At 46.6% G+C, this 21,068-nt stretch overlaps 1 protein-coding gene across 1 annotated transcript in view; it reads right to left on the reverse strand.

Annotated features, from left to right (window-relative positions):
- Positions 1–18,995, reverse strand: part of PPP1R1B (protein phosphatase 1 regulatory inhibitor subunit 1B) — a 42,310-nt gene extending 23,315 nt beyond the window's left edge. The window contains exon 1 of the mRNA XM_072111510.1: positions 18,490–18,995. Within this exon, the coding sequence (XP_071967611.1) occupies positions 18,490–18,627 (138 nt within the window). The 5' untranslated portion in view covers positions 18,628–18,995. The remainder of the gene's footprint in view (positions 1–18,489) is intronic.
- Positions 18,996–21,068: the final 2,073 nt, after the last annotated feature.

Raw genomic sequence — 21,068 nt, forward strand, 5'->3', positions numbered from 1 at the left:
CACATACAGCATAAACACAAAAAATATACACAAACATATACTCACCTATATACAATACCGTATACAAGCACATACAGCATATACACATCACATATGCACACACATACAGCATGAACACACATATACACTTATGTATATACTGACTGTCAGGCAGTCTTCTTATTCCAAATCTTCTTACTTCATTTGAAATGCCCCCTTTCCCCACGGGACTGCCCCCATACACTTCTGGCAGGGAGCCAGGTGATGTTGATATTGGAACCTGTCATCATGTAAAAATTACCAACCTCATGACAAGTTCCCCTTTAATGAGCTTTTTGGGGTAACAAAAACAAAGCTGAACTAAGAGAGCAATATAGGTAGTAGTGCTACTTCTACGGCTGATGGATCCATACATAAGACACGAGTAGATAGTTATGATTTTAGTTTCATGTGGACTGATGTGGTCTTTACATTAGTTTAAACAGAAACAACATAAACTATGTGTCCTTGTAGAATAGTGCTGGAGTGTACACGGTTAAAATATGTGCCGCCTGTAGGGCGTCTGCAGCCTCAGGAATCTGCTAATGAGATTAGGGATCTGAAAGGAAAACCAAACAGAGATTTACTTGTGTTTCCCTAACCGCTTCTTCCACTCTGATATGTTAGGGGGAGATTTATCAGAAGTGCTTGAGAGCAAAACTGTTGTTGTTTCTCGTGGCAACCAATCAGGGCTCAGCTTTCATTTGCGGGGAAATAAAGCTGAGCTCCAAATGGTGGGCAGCATCACCTAGAATACTTCTGATAATTATTCCCACTCCGATGAGTCTATTCTTACAAAACACTTACCGTATGTGCTGAAAAAACTCCCCTCGGCTTATACACGAGTCAAGTAAAAAAAAAAAACTTAATACTCACCCTACGGTGTCCGGATCGTTGGCGCGGGTCCCGGCGCTCCTCTTCTTTCTTCTCTGCTCTCTCGCCGGCAGTCACATCCATGCGATCTGCGGCGGCCGCACACTATGATGCGGCGGTGTCGCCGCTGATGACGATATCAGCGGCGACACCGCCGCATCATTGTGTGCTCCCGCCGCAGATCGCATGGATGCGACTCTGCCGGCGAGAGAACAGAGAAGAAAGAAGAGTGAAGAGGAGCCGCCGGGACCCGCGCCGAAGATCGGGAGCCGCACGCTGAACATCGGGACCCGCGCCAACGATCCGGACACCGGAGGGTGAGTATTAAGTTTTTTATTTTTTTTTGGCAGGGGGCTGCCTGGCTGTATAATATATTGGGGTCGCTGCCTGGCTGTATACTATATTTGGGGGCTGCCTGGCTGTATACTATATTTGGGGGCTGCCTGGCTGTATACTATATTGAGGGGCTGCCTGGCTGTATACTACATTCGGGGGGCTGCCTGGCTGTATACTATATTGAGGGGCTGCCTGGCTGTATACTACATTGGTACTGGTAGATGCGCGCCCTCGTCCGAGTCCCCCGTCTACTGCGCATGCGCAGTAGTTCCAGCCCCGGAGCCGCGGCCGTGCACCTGAAGGCCTGCGTTCTGCGCATGCGCAAAACGCAGGGGACCCGGATGAGGGCGCGCAGCTACCAGGAGCTGCACGCCGAAGATTATCTGGTAGGCGGAGTAACGTGGCTACTGGGGTGTGGAGTAGCCGCGACTAGTAGCCTCATGTCCGGCTACTCCAAGCCCCAGTAGCCGCATAAAAAAATTAGCATATAGCTACAATAAAGTTTTCTAAAAGACACCCGGGACGTGAGGATTAGCCCAAAAAAGGGCTATCCTCACGTCCCATCCATCCACCTACCACCCCTTCTACCTTTATAGGTAGAATCGGGGTGGTAGGTGCCCTTTAACACCAACCACGGTTGTCTGAAATTTCCCTAAGTGACATTCAGAGTTGCCAACACACGGACCGAGATTCTATAAATCTAAAAACAGTGCCACATTTTGCCACAGGGAAAGTATAGTAAATAAATATAGTATTGCAGATCAGCCCCTTTCAGTTCAATAGAGCCAAAGTGCAATACCAGACAGATACTATTGGCAGGTGTAATGCCCCCATTGGGCATTCAGCCATACGCCAATGCCCATCCCACAGTGACCCAATGCCACAAATGTAAATTATGTAACCTTGGCCAGTTAACCATTTTTATCCTTCTAGATAAGGATAGAGGAGGATGCTGGACGAAGAGGAGGCTGGAGGACAGGTGAAGGATAGAGGACATGGGGGCTTGGGGATAGGAGGAGGCCATAAGAGGTAACTGGAGGACAGCAGGCTACAGGAGGAGGCTGGAGGACAAGATCTACAGGAGGAGGATGGAGGACAGGGGGCTACAGTATGAGGAGGATAGTGGACAGGAGGCTACAGGAGGGTCTGGAGGACAAGAGTCCACATGAGTAGGGTGGAGGACAGGAGACCACACGAGGAGGCTGGAGGCTTACACCTTGAAGAGAAGAAAAGGTATTCCAGCACTCGTTGAATCTTCTTAAAATAGATTAATTTTATTTCATAATATTAAAAACGCAAGGTCACATCTTTAGTCCTTATTCATGATGATGAGGCTGGAGGCTAAAGGAGGAAACTGCTGGAGGAGGCTGAAGGGCAGGAGGAGGCTGGATGACAGGAGGAGGATAGAGGATGGGGGACTGGAGGACAGGATGAGGTTGCAGGAGGACAGGAGGAGGATGGGGGCTGGAGGACAGGATGAGGTTGCAGGAGGACAGGAGGAGGCTCTGGGACAGGAGTAGGATAGAGGACAGGAGGCTGAAAGACAGGAGGAGGATAGAGGACAGAAGGGCTGGTGTAAAGGAGGAGGAGGATGCTGGGGGACATGAGGAGGAGGGAGGACAGGGGGAGGCTGGAGGACAGAAGGAGGATAGAGGTCAGGAGGAGGCTGGATGACAGGCAGAGGATAGAGAATGGGGGGGCTGGAGGACAGGAGGAGGATGCTGATACACAGGAGGAGGAGGCTGGGGGACAGGAGGAGTATGGAGAACAGGGGGCTACAGGAGGAGGCTGGAGGACAGGAGCTACAGGAAGAAGATGGAGGACAGAGGGCATAAGAGGAGGCTGGAGGACAGGATCTACAGGAGGAGGATGGAGGACAGGGGATACAGTATGAGGAAGATAGTGGACAGGAGGCTACAGGAGGAGGAGACTGGAGAACAGGAGGAGGTTGGAGGACAGGTGGCTACTGGAAGGTCTGGGGACTGGAGGCCACATGAGTAGGGTGGAGGACAGAAGACCACATGAGGAGGCTGGTGGACAAGGGAGGCTACAGGAGGAGGCTGCTGGAGGAGGAGGCTGGAGGGCAGGAGGAGGCAGGACGAAAGGAGGAAGATAGATGCCAGGAGGGCTTGTGCTACAGGAGGAGGATGGAGGACAGAAAGCTGCAGGAGGATGGAAGACAGGGAGCTACAGGAAGAGGCTGGAGGACAGGAGCTACAAGAGGAAGATGGAGGACAGGGGCCATGAAAGGAGGCTGCAGGACAGCAGGTTACAGGAGGAGGCTGAGTACAGAGGGCAGCAGGAAGAGGATGGAAGACAGGGAGCTACAGGAGGAGCCTGGAGGACAGGAGCTACAGGAGGAAGATGGAGGACAGGGGCCATGAAAGGAGGCTGGAGGACAGCAGGTTACAGGAGGAAGCTGAGGACAGGATCTACAGGAGGAGGATGGAGGACAGGATCTACAGGAGGAAGATGGAGGACAGGGGGCTACAGTATGAGGAGGATAGTGGACTGGAGGCTACAGGAGGAGGCTGGAGGTCAGGGGGCTACAGGAGGAGGATGGGTGACAGAAAGCCACAGAATGAGGAGATAGAGAACAGGGGCCAAACCATGTGGGGAGGGGTGGGAGTAGGAGAACAGATAGTATTATGTATATGCTTGGGGAGATAAATAAAAGTTGAAAGCCAAATGTAAAGGGATGATAAAATTAAAGAGGGATTTCATATGTTGCAGAGTTGCATTAGGGGTTATTATACAGACCCATGGGGGGTGGTTTGCCAAAGTAAGGGGCATTGTACCATGTGGGGACCATCACTGTCGATATTATACTATGCTTTCAGGTGGGACAATGGGTGTGGTTTAGAACAAAGGGGGAGAGGCTTTTGTCCCTCTTTCTCTCGCCCAAAAGTTGGGAGGTTTGCTGTTTGGAAGTACTGGTCATTGTTATGAAGAAGGAACATGAGTCCCCTAAGCTCTGGTACTTGGGTGGAAGCGCATCTCTATCTATAGGTCAGTATTTCAGTATTGGCAGCAGTCACATACAGTCAGTAGTTTGTACTTATCCACTTTTCATGCATCAACTGAGATGAAAACCTCATATGACAAAACTCAACAGTGGTTATTATGGGATAAACATCCCTAATGGTTAGCACATGGCTAAGATTCTGAGGATGGTAACACTTGTTATTCTGAGAAAGAGGAACTCCTGAAGTCTCATAGGTTCTGTTCACACAGGTTGATTTGTCCTGTCGTGGCAGTTGAGGAAGCTCTTTGAAACACAGCAGCCAGTATACAATTTATAATTGTCTTTTGAGAAAAACCACATCAAGATATGTTTCTGCATCAGTGTAGCTACAGCATTCTCAGGGTATGTTTGGTTCACAGTGCATAAAGAGAAAAGGGGCAATTTTCTTTAAGACACTGAAACATTATGGGGCAGATTTACTTACCTGGTGCATTCGCTATCCAGCGGTGCGTTCTCTGCGCTGGATTCGAGTCCGTCCGGGATTCATTAAGGTAGTTCCTCCGCCGTCCACCAGGTGGCGCTGCTGCGCTGAAAAGCATCAGAAAGCGCTGGAGTTCACCGAGCCGGGCTGAGTGAAGGTAAGTGCAAGCTCCGCGACCGATTTTTTTTTAAAAAAATGCAGCGTTTTTTCCGAATCCGTCGGGTTTTCGTTCGGCCATGGCCCCCGATTTCCGTCGCGTGCATGCCAGCGCCAATGCGCCACAATCCGATCGCGTGCGCCAAAATCCCGGGGCAATTCAGGGGAAATCAGCGCAAATAGGACATATTCGGGTAACACGTCGGGAAAACGCGAATCGGGCCCTTAGTAAATGACCCCTATATCAGTGATGGGCAACCTTTTGAGCTTGGTGTGTCAAAATTCGCCAAAAAAACCGAGCATAACTCGGGTGGTGTGTCACCTTGACAGAAAAACTGAATTTTGTGATATTTATAGTTTAAATAACAAATATGTATAATTATTTAACTTCTAGGGTACTTTAATCCTAGGTTGTGTGATTGATCCTACCATGTACTACAGTATGGCAGTATATGGGGATTTTCCACATCATCTATTTATTACAATGTGCTGGACAATCTCTCAGCCTCCCGGCTACTGCACCTGGCCGTGTAGGAGCCGAAGATGAAACTTAACTCTCCAGCGGACGCGTGTCACTGAAAATGGCTATGCGTGTCAGGCGTGTCATAGGTTGGCCATCACTGCCCTATATGGTTATTTTGGCTCATATTTTGGACAATTATCCTTTAAAGAGGACTTTTCACCAACTCTTTACATCCTCTACTGAGTACAGCACGGTTGGAATTTATTCTTTCTGTCAACACCGTTCACGAACAATTGGTGACACTAGTTTCAGCACCCAATAATGGGGCACATTTACTTACCTGGTCCCTGCGCGATTCTCCGAGATGCGTTGTCTGACGAGGATGAAGTCTGCCACGATTCATCAAGATCGTGCAACCGAGATACTGCATGTGTCGCTTCCCCACTCAGCTCTGCCGGAGTTCACCATCTTCCACCTGATGTATGTGAGTGCATGTCTTGCGACAAAATTTGACTTGTTAAATCCTGTGCGTAGTTCGAATCCGTCTGATCATCCGACGCCAGTTCCCCCGCCACCCCCCCAATTTGTGTCGCGTGAAAGCCGGCACGATTGCGACACAAAATGATCTTGTGCAACACAATCCCCGACGTGATCCCTGAAAAGTCAGGACACCAGACGAAAATGCGGCCGCGGGACCCCTAGTAAATAAGCCCCAATGAGTCCACTGCTGTCAAATGGGTGGTCCTGAGCTGGGAATGAAAACCTGTGTGCTGAAACCAGTGGCGCCAATTGCTCAAGAACCATTTGGGTAGAGAGAACATTCCATCTGCGCCATAAGCAGTGGAGCAGAACCTATTACAATATGCAAAGAGTTGGAGTTGGTGAACGTGATGAAAGTGACTGTTGTATATGAATAAGTTCCTATCACCTGCTCTGGTTCCACAACAATATTTGCACCCAGAGTCAAGAACCCTGCACTAACTGGCTTACCACAATGGAGTTTGGGCATTAATGACCTTTACATTGGACATTGGATAAGACCTTGCCGGTGTTCATGGACGTCTATTCTAATTACTCTTATTATAATCTAGTTCTTGTTGTCAAAGAGATATCATATGCCAAAATCATATGGCTTTTATTTTCAAATGGTCACATAGTATATAAAAATGAACAATATTCATTCACATTATTATAGTATTATTTTTTTGCACTGTAAACATTCAGGCCAGTTTAACACTCTGGGCTCAGTACAGACACAGGCCTTGCTCCCAGTGACATGGTGTCCTGATGTGATCTGCTTGGTCAATGTCATAGGGGGTACCAAGGCCATATATTCATTATGAACAAAACATTACAATAGGTAAAAACCCCAGCAACCCCTCCAGAAGACTTATCTTCCGCCAGACCAGGGTCCTGGCATAGCTAGACATTGTTATGGAATAACAACCTGGGCCTACAGTATCCTTAATAGTTAATCATATAGATTACAATCAATACATATTTGATGTAAAAGATGTTCTGTAATGCTCAGCCCGCAGGCTGTCTAAGCGGGGGGGGGCTGCAGGACTGACCATGCTCTTCTCCTTTAAGGGGCATGGTCCCTCCTGCTTCCCCCCTCCCTCTTCCTCCTCCGCTGGTCTCCTGTTGGTGTCCAGCGAGTTCCGCTGGCCACTTGGGGGCAGCGGTCCAGGATATTTATTCTTGAGCGCGGAGCTAGCCCAGCCTCTTTTGGACTGCTCCGCGCTCAAGAGATCCTGGACCTGCAAGTACTATGGCAGATCCCGCAATTATGGCGCTCCTAGAGGATAAGCTGAGGAGAGAGGGCTCCGTCTAGCTGACACCTTTGTTGTCCCAGCCGGCTCCCTCTCCCCCCGTGTCGGATCCTCCGTTGCCCGTCCCCTCTGCTGCCCGGCCTGCACGGCGCGGTCGTGCGCCGTGCAGGCTTAGTCCCTCCCCCATTAAAACTCGGAGCCGAGCGTGGGCTCCATCTCGGAATCCTGCCTCGGCTCCGCGGCCAGCAGAGCGCATGTTGCGCTCTGCTAAGGCTAGCAGCCGCGCGTTGGCCGCAGCAGGCGGGTTGAAGGCGCGTCTGCTCCTGCGTCTCCTCACCCCGACAACCTGACTGTGCCTACAGGTACAGTGCAGGTTACAGCTGCTCCCCCTGCTGGCCCTCTGCCCAAACAGCCTGGTCGTTCAGCTAGGTGGGGACAATAGCGATGAACCCGCGGACCGCCGGCACGCTGTTTCGGCTGCTGACGTTTCGTGGGGCTGGCACGACAGGGGTCTTAGCCACTCCAGTGTGGCCTGTAGCTGTTCGGAATTTCCGCAGCATGGGTACCGCTCGGGGGCTGGGCCTAGGGACGGTGTAGACACCGATCTCGATCTACCAGTTCGTTGTCCCGCTCAACTTGGGCAAGCCGTAAGCGGTCCAGGTCTTGTGACAGAGACAGCAGGCATTCTGGTAGAACCATCTGGGGCTGGACCTATTCCAGGCGCTCTTCATCTTCGTCCAGCGGTGGCTACACCCGCTCCAGAGAGAGGCGGTCGCGGAGACGGCAACACTCTTCCCCGCCTCATGGGGTGGATGAAGCTAGGGTACCGCCAACGGTCCCATCCTCAGCGTTGCCTAGCGCACCCATGGCGCCTCCTCCTCCAGTGGTCCTGCAGCAGGTCGTTCCTCAGGCGGGTGAGTTGTCCTGTGAGAACGCATGGAAAAAGTCTGCTATTGCTGGTGAGGATTTGGTTGGCGCCCTTAAGGCGGTAGTGGCAAGAATGGAGGCCGGTGCTCCGGGGCGTCCCCAGGGGCGACATCGTTGCCGCCTGTGCAGGCCCCGGGGTCAGTGGGGAGGCTTTTTAGAGACTCTTTGTTTTGTGGCGTGGGTCCTTTGGGCACGCGGGTTGCAGCTGACCTCCGAGAAAAAATGGTTAATTTTGAATATATCCATATATGGTCATTGTTATCTCCTGATCAATTGACAGTAGATAAGGAGAAGCACTTTGAGAAGGGTGATGACAAAAAGCCGCAGGTCGCGAGGACCTTTGGTAACTGGCTTCAAGCCTTTGCGGTTATGGCGAGTATCATTGTGCAGCAGAAGCCTGCCTGTGCGCAGGACATGTTTGTATATTAGGATACCATATATACTGCACATAAGTTGCATGGAGGTTCGGCTTGGTGGAGATATGACAAGGAGTCCAGGCGTCGCTTAGCGGCGAGTCCGGAGGTGGGTTGGGCTACAAAGGCGACTGACGTTTGGATTCAGTTTATGATGTCACAGAAGCCTCAGGCTCCCTTTCCTTTGGGAGCCGCCTCGGGCTCGCAGTCTGGGGCGGATTCCAAGCGTCCGGGATCCTGTTGGCTGTTTAACGAAGGCCACTGCCACTTCTTTGCATCCTGTAAGTTCAAACACGAATGCTCCAGATGTGGTGGGGCACATTCCGCTAACCGGGGCTTTAAGAGGCAGAGACCCCCTTCGAAATCTTCCACAGCTGTCAGGGGGGAGGACTCCAGTTCAGGTACAAAGGATGCGGCCGTGGCTAGACAGTTACCACCTGAAGCAGGAGGCAAAAGTGCTGCTTGATGGTTTTACCTTCCCTTTGTACCACGTGACAGTCTAATGTTGTCAGGTAATCTTAAATCGGTTAGGGACAACGAGTTACTGGTTGAAGAAAAATTGTTAAAGGAGGTCGAGTTGGGTAGGATGGCGGGCCCCTTTGCGGAGTCGGGTAAGTTTCGCCTGATACACCATTTGTCGTACCCGGAGGGTGACTCTGTCAATGATGGTATTCCCCGGGAGGAGGTGGCTGTTTCTTATACGTCCTTTGACAAGGCGGTTCTCTTGGTGAATAAAGCCGGTCCGGGGGCCCTTTTGGCCAAGTCAGACATAGAGTCGGCTTTCCGCCTCCTCCCGGTGCATCCGTCCTGTTTTCATCTGTTGGGTTGCAAGATTAACGATTCTTTCTTTTGAGGACATGTGCCTCCCGATGGGTTGCTCTATATCTTGCAGGTTTTTTTAAATGTTTAGCAGTTTTTTGGAGTGGGTCATTCGTTTTGAGGCTGGTTCAAATTGGGTCATTCATTATTTGGATGATTTTTTGTTTGTGGGTCCGAAGGACTGCTTGAGACTATTGAACCTGTTCCGTCACTTGGCGGAGTTCTTCTGCATTCCTTTGTCGGCAGAGAAGACTGAGGGTCCCACTCAACGGTTGACTCAGAGAATATGACTCTCAGCCTCCCTGCAGATAAATAGGAACGTTTGCGGAGTGACATTGACTTGTGCCTTTTATCCGAAAAAGTGACCTTGCAGCATTTGCAGTCCGTGCTGGGCCAATTGGCTTTTGCTTGCAGAATTTTTCCCATGGGTAGAGTTTTTGCCAGGAGGTTGTCGCTGGCTACAGCCGGTACTTCAAAGCCGTATCACCATATACGCTTGACGGCGGTTTTGAAAGACTTTTTGCGGGTCTGGAGGTCCTTTTTGACTGATTATACTGGTGTGTCAGCATTTCTTGAGCACGAGATTGACAACGCTGACTTACAGTTATATACAGACGCAGCAGGATCTGTAGGGTACGGTGCTATTTTTGGGAAGCAGTGGTCGGCGGAACGTTGGCCTCCGCAGTGGTTGGAGAGGGATTTCACGAAGAATTTGACCTTGCTAGAACTCTTTCCGATTGTAGTGCCGGTGGAACTTTGGGGTCATGAGATGGCGAATAAAAGGATTCGTTTTTGGTCGGACAACGAAAGTACGGTCCGGGCCCTGAACGGTCTCACCTCCAGTTTTCTACAGGTTCTAGCTCTGCTTAGGCATCTGGTTCTGCGATGTTTGCAGTTGAATATAGTCTTCAGGGCCAGGCATGTTCCTGGCGAGGTTAATGTGGTTGCTGATGTGTTATCTCGTTTCCAGCTGCAGCGGTTCAGGCATTTCCACCCCCTGCCGGACCCGGAGGGGTCCCCCTGCCCCCCCTTTCTGTGGGACCTGGTGGTGAAATGTTGACACCGTTGATCCAATCATCGTTGGCGGAGAGCACCTGGAACAGCCATGGTAAGGCGTGGGGCGAGTGGTACAGCTTGCTGACAGAGGAACGAGGGGATCGGGTAACAGTAGCTAAGGCCAATACAATGCGCTACCTGGCTTGTCTACGTTCACAGGGTTTGTCGATCACCGCAGTTAAAAAGCACTTGGTGGGGGTTTCCTTTGTTTTTAAACTGTGGGGTATTCAGGATGTCACTAAAGATGTCCAGGTTCTTTTGCAGCAGCGGGGCTGGGGCAAGGAGCCGATTCGCATTTATTTTGCTTTGCTGCAATGCTTATGCACGGTCGCTGTTTACGAATGCTATTCACCTTTTGAGGTTTTATTGCTTCAGCTTTCTTTTGCTCCTTACGAGTTAGTGAGTTAGTGGCTGCTTCCGGCCGAGCGCAGGCTAGTCTGGGAGAGGGAGATGTCTTCTTAGTCGGGGAGTTTGTCAAAGTGTATATTAAACGATCCAAGACAGACATATATGGCTCAGGGTGTTGGTTGTCGGTCGGGAAAGTGGGCGGCCCATTTTGTTCGATTCAATTACTGAGTAGTTTTATTGCGCAGCGCCCCAAAGCTCAAGCCTTTTTGTTTCATCAAGATGGGTCCCCCCTGACCAAGTTTCAATTTACTTCACTGTTTAGGAGAGCTTTGTCCCTGGTGGGCATTCCGGCAGCGTAGTTTGGGACCCATTCGTTCCGGATAGGCGCTGCGACGACGGCGGACACTGCTGGGCTTTCAGATGGGGATATCATGCGCATTGGCAGATGGAACTCTGATTGTTTCAGGCGTTATGTTCGCCCAAACTTGTTGTTGGACTAATTGTTTTTCTTTTTATTTTTACGTTTCCCCCGGCCTAGGGTTTGGCTGGTCGGCCACTCTTATATATAAGTGGCGGAACGCAGTTCGGCCGGGAGGTTTAAACCTGGGTTTCACCAATGCGGACCTGTCTTGGAGGGGAATCAAGGGCCTGAAATGGCTTCAAGTCCTGCCTGAGGTGGTGGCGATCAGCAAGTCTTCCCCGGGCCCGACGGTGCTTGTGGTGCATGCCGGAGGAAACGACATGTGTTCAACACGTCTGGCCGAGTTGATTTCAGTTATGAAGTCAGACTTTAAGCGTATCAGGTGTACAGATGTAACTGCATAGATGTAAAAGGATTGGCCACAAATAACAAAGTGTACCCGAGCAAGTACCATCCCCTAATAGGGTCACTTATATTGTACTGGTAAACCATCCTATTCTAGTTTTACAAACTGCGGGTCACAACGTCTGACTGCAGCCACAATTTTGGAGTCCTTGTGACGGTGACGTCTCATAAACTGCAGAGCTTCCAGTGGGTCAGGGGCCGGGCACTAACCTGCACCCATTTCTGTGTGTATGCAGGGTTGGCTTCAGGTTTCAGTAGGCCGAGGGGTGACATAGCCTCAGTAGGCCCCTTTGCAGTGAACTCATACAGTGAACTCCCTAAAATATTCCCTAGTTTATCATACCATACAGCCCCCTCATGGTTATTTTATATAACGCCCCCCCCCCCCCTCATTCCCTATGAATTCATTAGATACACCCTCTCTCGCCCCCATGGATTCCTTATGTACAGGCTTATGTGGGCCCCCCAGCAGCCCTGGGCCCTGGCACTTGCCCGATTGTGCCCAGTGCTGATTCCAGTCCTGTGTGTATGGCTCCTTCCTTAACTCCTTGCATGACACTGGCTGGAGGAGACATGCATACAGTAATGATCTGATCTACTGGAAATGCTGCAAGGACACTGGACAACACAGAAAATGACTTCCAGCAGGTCTCTTAAACCACAGCTTGTAAAGCCAGAAGGGGTAAATTGACCAGGTTAAGTAAACTATTAGGGTATTGTACTTGCCTTGTGAGCCTTGGTATGTGTGGCCATCCTCTATAAGGACATGATCAATTTTCAAGAGCTATTTCTTAATGTCTAAAATCTGGCAAACCTACAGGGCCACTTCATGTTCTGTGTAGTGGTGGGTAGAGTAAGACCCCTTCCACACTTGTGGGTGTGATGCGCTGAATCTCCCGGCCCAAACGCTGCAAACCAGAACTGAACTCAGCATGTCAGTTCGGTTCCGGTTTGCAGCGTTCGGGCCGGGTGAACGCTAGTGTGGAAGTGGCCTAAGTGTGGCTAAGCTCCTGCTAACATGAAGTTTTTCTGTGTTGCATCAACCACTACTTGGTAAGAACTGGATACGGCAGTGTTTCATCATACATTGCATCAATATAAAAAAGTAAAATTTTCTTTTGACATGTAAAATCCTCAGTAATCCATGTATTCTCTCACTCGCACATTCACATTGTGTTAATACTCTCTGTTTGCTTATTTCACTAAGGGTGTGGATTAAGATGAGGATTCGTTACACGGTGAAACCCTTATACTGGGTCACTGCCCATGCCACTGCCTTCTCGGGAAATTTGTGGGCAGCTCTGGGTTGCACAATGGCCAAGCCTTGAGCAGTGGGTATTGCTGCTCTGTAATGTCCAAACACAAGATAACAGATATCATATGTGGAACCGGTAGATGGGGGTCCAGGAATACTTGCATAGTCATAGGGGCTGGAGACATAGAAGATGATCCTGGGAACTGGTGATTAGAGATGAGGCAATCATGCCAGGGAATTTTCCATACGGTTTGATTCAGGTCTGAATCTATTTAGTCCAAACCAATGTTGCTTTAAATCCCCTGGAAATTGGTATATCATTCCCTCTTTTTTGATTTAAAAAAAAAAAATTCTGTTTTTACCTCCCTTCCTTACCGGGCCATTTTTCCATTTTTAGCAATTCCATTTCTAAAACTTCATACATAAATTCTAGATTTTTTTCAGGACACATAACACTATTGTTTTATGCAGTTATATGATGCAAATATTAACAATATATATTTTTTAAAGAAAAAAATTTGAAAATTATGAAAAAAAACATATTTCCATTTGTATATACTATTTTAAGTAATGAAAAAAAATGGAGAGACAAAATAGTTTTGGAAACCATAGTCTTATACTGTGTAAATTGATGGTATGTGTATAACTTATTTGTTAGTTCGTCTCAGCACAAGACATGAAATGACTGGAGCGCATAACGGATTTTGGAGGCCTGGTTTTCTGGTACCACACTGCCACTACACATGTTGTAAGGCCCCAAACACTAGAATCACTCACAAAGTAAGTACTTTTTAAAATGTTGACACTCAAAGATAAGAGGAAACTTTGACTTTTTGTTTTTTTAATTTGGAATTGAATGAAATTTAGAAGAAAAAAAAAAAAGATTTGGATTCTAAAGCCTTTTTTCAGCCTTGTTATGTACCCTTGGAAAAAAATATCTTACCAGAAGTTCCCATGGGTCTGCCATTTCCAGCAATTCCCTAGAAATGCCTTTTACACATTGGGGCACATTTACTTACAAGGTGACTGGAGTTCACAGAAAGTGCATTGTCCGTCTATAATGCAGGTATTCACTAAAATTGTGTGCCTGAAATCATGAATGTTTTGCTTCCCCGTTCACCATCATTTTTGTGGTGCATATAAAACATAGGGCGTGCAACACAATTTAAAAGTTAAATACAGTGCTCAGTCCGAATCATTCGGACCATTCAATGGCACGCCCCTAATTTGTGTTGCACGGAAGCCAGCGCAGCTGTGCCACAAAAGGGGTCGCGTGCTACATAATCCCAACGCACACACTTTTTAAATACCTGTGCAAGCCCTTTTAGCTAGGTGCGCAGTCTGCGCGGGCTGGTCACAAGACATGAACTGACGGGAGCACAATATGGATATTAAAAGTCCTTTTTTTTCCTATTACTGGTTTTCTGGTACCACACAAAACATTACAGACACTCTCAAAGTGACTACTCTTAAAATAGTTGACACCTAAACTTGCTCATTTAGGGGATTTTGGTCAGAGTACTATCCTAATGTTTCTAGTCCAAGTGTCTTGAGAGTTGTGATTGTTACACACATCCAATCTTGCATGATAAACTGAATGCACTAAGTTGATATCCGTATGCCGTGATTTTTTAAACATATCCCAAAGTATCGCTAAATACTTACCATAAAAAGTTTACATGTGTATATTATTAGTATGTATTTTGTGTCTATTATTATTAGAATATCCATAATCTAACTATGCCTACAAGTAACTTTATTATGAAAGCCGTGATGTGTATTATTCTATACAACACAAAATAATGTACTGTGATATATAATTCCTTTCTATAAATTATAATTTACTGTGTGTGTATACACTATATACACACACAGAGCCACCAGAGGCTACAGAATGGCTTCCGAATTTACCCAGTAGTAATTCCGCAGCAATTCTGGTTTTATGCGGTTATGCTGTGCATCATAAATTCCAATTTTTTCCTCGCAGTGTGTTTGGGATTTGGATAAATCTCATACTGTACTAGAGCTAAAATGCACAGCCGAGGTCGATCAGTGAATCGTGGACTGTTTTATTGACCAATTCCTGTTCCATGGACGGGGATCTGAGCATCATAGTAATATATGATGCAAGGAGTCCCTTCTTACTAGCGGAACAGTAGCACCAAACTGTAATCATAGTAAGAGTTTGGGTCTGCTATTTTGCAAAGAAGCTGGGAGGAATCCTCGCATCAAATATCACTATGATGCATGGAGTCCTGTCCATGGCATGGATCATTTTGTGAAACGACACTGCACAGACCTTGATTTACTAATGGACCTAAGCCGTGCATTTATGCCCTTATTCTGTGGTTATTTCACACACACTCCAAGTGTGGGTCACATCATGTGTAGGTGCCCTATGGGTTGGTTCTCACTTTTGCAAAAGTACTACAGGCTTTATCTTAGTGGTTACCCCCACATCTATTCCGCAAGCATCAGAAACAAGTCACAGTAATCAGCTTTCTTCTGATGTGTACATTGGCATGATTCTTCCACAGCCAGGGCACAACGCAATCTTTGAATTGTAATGGTTGATTTCCGCACCAACATCCGCTGGAATAAGTCATGTCACCTACTTCCTGTGGATGAAAAACCCACAATGAAAAGGTATTTGTACCAACATAGCTACCATATTGCGCTGCAGATTTACTGCAAAATGCCATGCAGGAAATCCACTGGTAATAGGGAACCGGTGAGACACGTGGACACATGTATGTGTGTATATAGTTATATAGCTATATACACACTCTCAGGACAGTCATAGTGATCATTTACCTGGAGTCCACTGTCTCCGGGCTGTGCAGAATGTCTGTAGACTGAAAGATCTCGCTGCACTTCCTCCTACTCGGATGATGCGTCCATCTTAAAGTCAGATAAAGTCGGACAGCAGTAGGCAACTGGTTAAATGATAATAGCGGAAGCCTGACTGTGCAAACAGAAAATAGCAGACAACACCAAAATCCATTGAAATCAATGGATATTTTAACAGATGCATTAGACTTCTTCTTATAATCCTATATACAAGATTTGTCCGAATTTAATTGTATGAATTCGGATTCAATTCGGTGCAAATTTGTACCAAATAGATTTTTCTCATCTCTACTGGTGACTAAGTGAGATCTCTCCAAGATACCAGAATTACAATAGGGACATGGTAGGTAGTGAACCAGTTACAGATTTTGTATTCAAAACAGTCCCATAGCTCAAAGTATACAGGTTCACAGAGCTCATAGTAGACTTTGCACAGGGACATCTATTGTACAATGCATAACTGCACACAATGGAGAAAGAGGAAATATGGAACGCCGCACTAATACAAACAGAATAGCTTCCTGATACGTAGAAAGTTGCTACACATTATATGACTGATATGTGGGAAAACAATGACCTATTTATCTGCCTAAATTATATGCAGTCATATGTCTAGATACCAAGCAGAGGGAATGAAGAAAAGGAAGAGTAATGCATATTGTCAGATTATAGCACCCACTGAAGTGTATGGGCCCATAAGGTGCCCATTTTACCCTGCATATGAATACATTATATGTGTTCCCACTCTTGGAAAATTATGGTCAAATTTATAAGTTTCAAGCTAAAGTCATACTGATATATGTGAGATGCTTCATGTATGGCCAGACATGGATTTACATAAAATGGTGTAACTTGAAGCTGATGGGCATCAGTGCAAAGTCTATGCCAGGCCCCGCCTATAATTTATGGTTTATGGTACTAGTCTTCTCATGGGAAAGTGGCACCTTATGGGCCCCCTAAGTCTCCTGCCCAGTTGCCACCACACCCTTTGCCCCCCTTAAGTTACGCCCTTGTTAACATAGAATTGCCAGACTTTCAATAACCTGATTCATAACACTCCATATTCAGTTTAAAAGGGGTTGTCTTTGAGGAATCCCTTTAACAGTTAAATGATGTACAACAGGTAATTGAAATTTCATCCATAATCCATAATATGGATCTCAAGCATAATATTTTCTCCTCTCACGACCTTGTCAGATTCTCAGTATCCCTCTACTACGAATCGGGGAAAAGTTGAACAGGAATGAGCAGACTGTGCTAAGCACATGTCCTCCATTCAGAACTTAATTAAAGACCACACACACTAATACAGTGATATTGTGGACGCCGCTGCGTAGCCTCCTGATTAAACCACAGAGTTCCTCATGGCCCAGCAGGATAATTCCTAAATTATATCATGCAAGATTACTTATTGCTTCAGTCAAGTCGACCATAAATGTGGTCCTCTCCGGCTTCTGCTCAGGCTTGTAAACTGAGAAGGACACCAGTGCCACATTAAAAAAAAACAACATATATCATCAAGTCTTCATTGCTGTATATGTTATTATGGAGAATGACTTAGGAGAGGACTTGACTGGCTGCAATATACCTGCATTTACGGGTCTGTATTTAGGGTCACACTGAACCCTACCGAGCCCAACTTCTACTACTGAAAACAACTATTGATTATGTTACCCCTAATAGTCAAGGTGCGGTAGCTGTAACAGGTACCCTAAAATCCATATTCCGACCATGTAATAGCTAAAATTGTAATAAATATATATACAGTATATTTGTAAAAAAAGCTAAACTCTTATGACAGTTCTTTCTTCAATAAGGTTCACTGTCTTTCTTTGAGGATAGTGGCTTCTACACTATATTCTAAAGATATCTAAGACAAAGCAACTCACTCATAGGACTATATTGGACTTCTATCTACTTGGTCCAGCCAGGTCCCTAACCTTTCACAGCCCATTTTGCATGTTCGCCCCACAACTTGAAAATATAACAGCACTATATAAATAAAAAGTATCATCGCTAATCTCTTATGTAAACAGATGATTTCGTTTTTCGGAGTAGTTCTGTCTGTCCTCTCCTTACAAGACAGGAGAAACCAGCATATTACTTTGGTACATTTTTGTAAAAAATTCAGTCAAGATTTTATCCGTAATATCTATTCATGCGATGTACAGACAGTCCCCGGGTTACATACAAGATAGGTTCTGTAGATTTGTTGTAAGTTGAATTTGTATGAAAGTCGGAAATGTATATTTTATGATTGTAACCTTCAACCAAAATGTTTTCGGTCTCTGTGACAATTGGGTTTTAAAACTTTTGGGTTGTCATAAGAACCAGGATTAACAATAAAGCTTAATTTCAAACGCCTTTTATAACTGTTACAGCTGATCATTGTAGCCTAGGACTAAAGTATAGTAAATCAACAACATCCAGTGGGCCATTTGTAACTAGGGTTCGGGTGTTCTTAAGTAGGGGACCACCTGTATTATTACTTATAATACACTTTCATGAATACACACTTAAAGATATACCGACTCCCTATGTACATATTGTGGTCAAAGCCAACTCATTTTAGATTGTTTGTGGTAAAGGACAGGCATGAACCCCATGGATAGAAGCCACATCTAAGGCCACTCAGGTCACAGATCGAGGCAGGAATTGATCTGAAATTTGACATTATAACTTGTAACGTCTCTGATACTGTATAGACCAACTGGAATCATTCGAAAATGGCCTTCAACTAAAGTATCTGTAACGCTATGTAGCACAAAGTAACGCAAGTAATAAGGAGATAATGAAATGAAGAAATCTTATCATAACTAAACATTAAGTTTTGTCTGGCAGTTGTGAGGTTAATAAAGCAGCTGTGTATATAGTGACGGCGGTCCTTATTCAGACAGCTGTGTATATAGTAATACAGTTCTGGGTACTTACCATCTCTACCGCTCTTGGGTCAAGTTGGCTGGGAGGCACAGCTACAGAAAACTGGATCTTCTTTCTCCCCTTAGGCTCCATCTGTGGGTTAGTCTGTGGGAGGTTTGAGTGCATTCCTTGCGGAGCTCCTGAGCTCATCCTGATGGCTTGTCACTTCTCACAAGTCTTCTTGCTTCCACGTCCTTCTATGTCTCACCCTGAGCTGTTTACCTCCTGTAGTTCTGCTCCTTACCTCTCCCTCCTCCTCGCTATTCCCCCTCTCAGCCCGCACTCTGGATACACTGTATATAATTTCCTTGCACTCCTCTAACTCTTTTGACCCCCCTTTCCTCTGAGTTGATGACCTTGGTGCCTCCCTCTGCCCTATACCAGTGAGTCTCCGCTCACCCTCACTTGTAAGCAGTCTGTGCTGAGAGTGATCTCCTGCTCTCAGCTGCTGGAGGATATCCTTGTACAGCTGCCAGGTTGGAGTCTACCTCTGGTCTGGCATGGCTGCTCTGTACACTGCACCTTTGTCTGTACGTCTCGCTGTCTGTTCCATGCTATATACTTCTGCACCGTCATAGTATGTGTTATAAACCTGTGCCTTAAGCAAACATCAAGGTCCAGCAGGATAAATACGTAAGGCTTGGACGGCCTGTGGATCCCCAGCTGTTGAGGAACTAGAGGGCCTATCATTTTGTACTGACACATATATGGATATGGCTGACGCTCATCAGAGGTGCATTGGTTAGAGACGGTGGACTTCACAACACCTATACCATCCCAGATCCAGAGGGACAGTCCCATATTTTGTGGTCTGAAAAGGAAGGTATGTCCAGAGCAGGGCCACCATCAGGGGGAGAAGAGGAGGCTTGCAGCGTCGGGGTGCATAAATTAAAAGACGGGGAAGCCAAGAGGCGCTCAGGCCCCTTCAGCCTGAGCCCCTACGGCACTTTTACAAAGTTAATGTTTTGTTAATAAATTTATATAAAAACGTCTTAAAGACAGTCCATCATCCCCTAGACCGAACGAGCAATCTAATTAGGACACTATCACCAGTAATCTGGTGATAGATGTGCTTTGACATCATTTCAAAATTGGAGACCTTTCGGAAGGCCACTGTGTCCAGTGGATTGTAATGCTGAAGCATAGAGCTTCCAGCTCCCTGCTCCTCCATTAGGTCACTCCTGTTTCTTTTATAGCTGTGCACAGCAGCAAATGTTAAGGAAGCAGGACTGCTACAGAGGAGTATGGAAAGGTGAGTAACTCATTTTTGTTATAAAGCAAATAGAAAGGGGGCGTAAGGTAAGGTATGGGGGTATAAAGAAAGGGAGGGCGTTATAAGAGTAAATGAAAAGGAACATTATGAATAAGAGTCTACAGAAAAGGTAAGGTACAGGGGGGGCATTAAATGAAAGGGAAAGGGGCAATATTAGTTTGTGGGCAACATAAGGGGTTTTATAGTTTTGAATTGCACACTAAAACCTGTGTGCCACTCAGAATGTATAGATCTCTGTTTCAAATCAGATAAGTATATATCTTATAATGTGCGGACGCAAATAATCACATAGATTCCCATTGTCTCAATTTAACATTTTCTAACTTATTGGGGCAGATTTACTTACCCGGTCCATTCGCGATCCAGCGGCACGTTCTCTGCGCTGGATTCGGGTCCGGCTTGGATTTATTAAGGTAGTTCCACCGTCGTCCACCAGGTGGTGCTGCTGCGCTGAAAAGCATCGGAATGCGCTGGAATACACCGAGCCGGGCTGAGTGAAGGTAAGTGCAAGCTCCGCGACAGATTTTTTAAAAAATGCGGCGGTTTTTCCGAATCCGTCGGGTTTTCGTTCGGCCACGCTCCCCGATTTCCGTTGCGTGCATGCCAGCGCCAATGCGCCACAATCCAATCGCGTGCACCAAAATCCCATGGAAATCGACGCAAATCGGAAATATTCGGGTAACACATCGGGAAAACGCGAATCGGGCTCTTTGTACATGACCCCCATTGTCTATCGTAAGGTAAGATAGCTCCACCCACCCACCCACAGGCAATATGCTTACTTGTGATTGGCTTATCCTAATTTGGTCATACCAATGGCGGATAGGCAAAGTAATAAATAACATGTGACTTGAGATATATACTTTACATGGTGGTAGACGAAGAGATTACAAGATGAGCTTTTTCAAGGTCCTTGAAGACTTGTTGTCTCTCCGAGGTCTTTACAAACTTAACTCCTTGAATAACTTCATTAGAAAATAAAGTCATATCCGTAACATTATAGATGCGTCCAGTTTTGGGGGGCGTTAAATGACAGGACAGGAGGCATTACTTGGTAGGGGCTTGCATGTATGAGGGGAGGTCAGGAGGAATAGCTGTTGGCTGCACAGTATGGCCACCTTGTGACTGCTCTAGTGTGGGACTGGGTTTCATGACTTTTCTTATTTGGATTGCTCAGTAAACAAGACATTTCCCTACAGCTCTCTCTAGATGAGTTCTGCATTGGATTTTGTATGTTCTTCGGTTTACCTAGATGTGTTAGCCATAGGGCGCTGGATAAGAGGAGTCTTTGATCCTATTTTAAGCATGCTCTCCTTGT

This window comes from Engystomops pustulosus, chromosome 6 (genome assembly GCF_040894005.1).
Source record: "Engystomops pustulosus chromosome 6, aEngPut4.maternal, whole genome shotgun sequence".
NCBI classification, from domain to species: domain Eukaryota; kingdom Metazoa; phylum Chordata; class Amphibia; order Anura; family Leptodactylidae; genus Engystomops; species Engystomops pustulosus.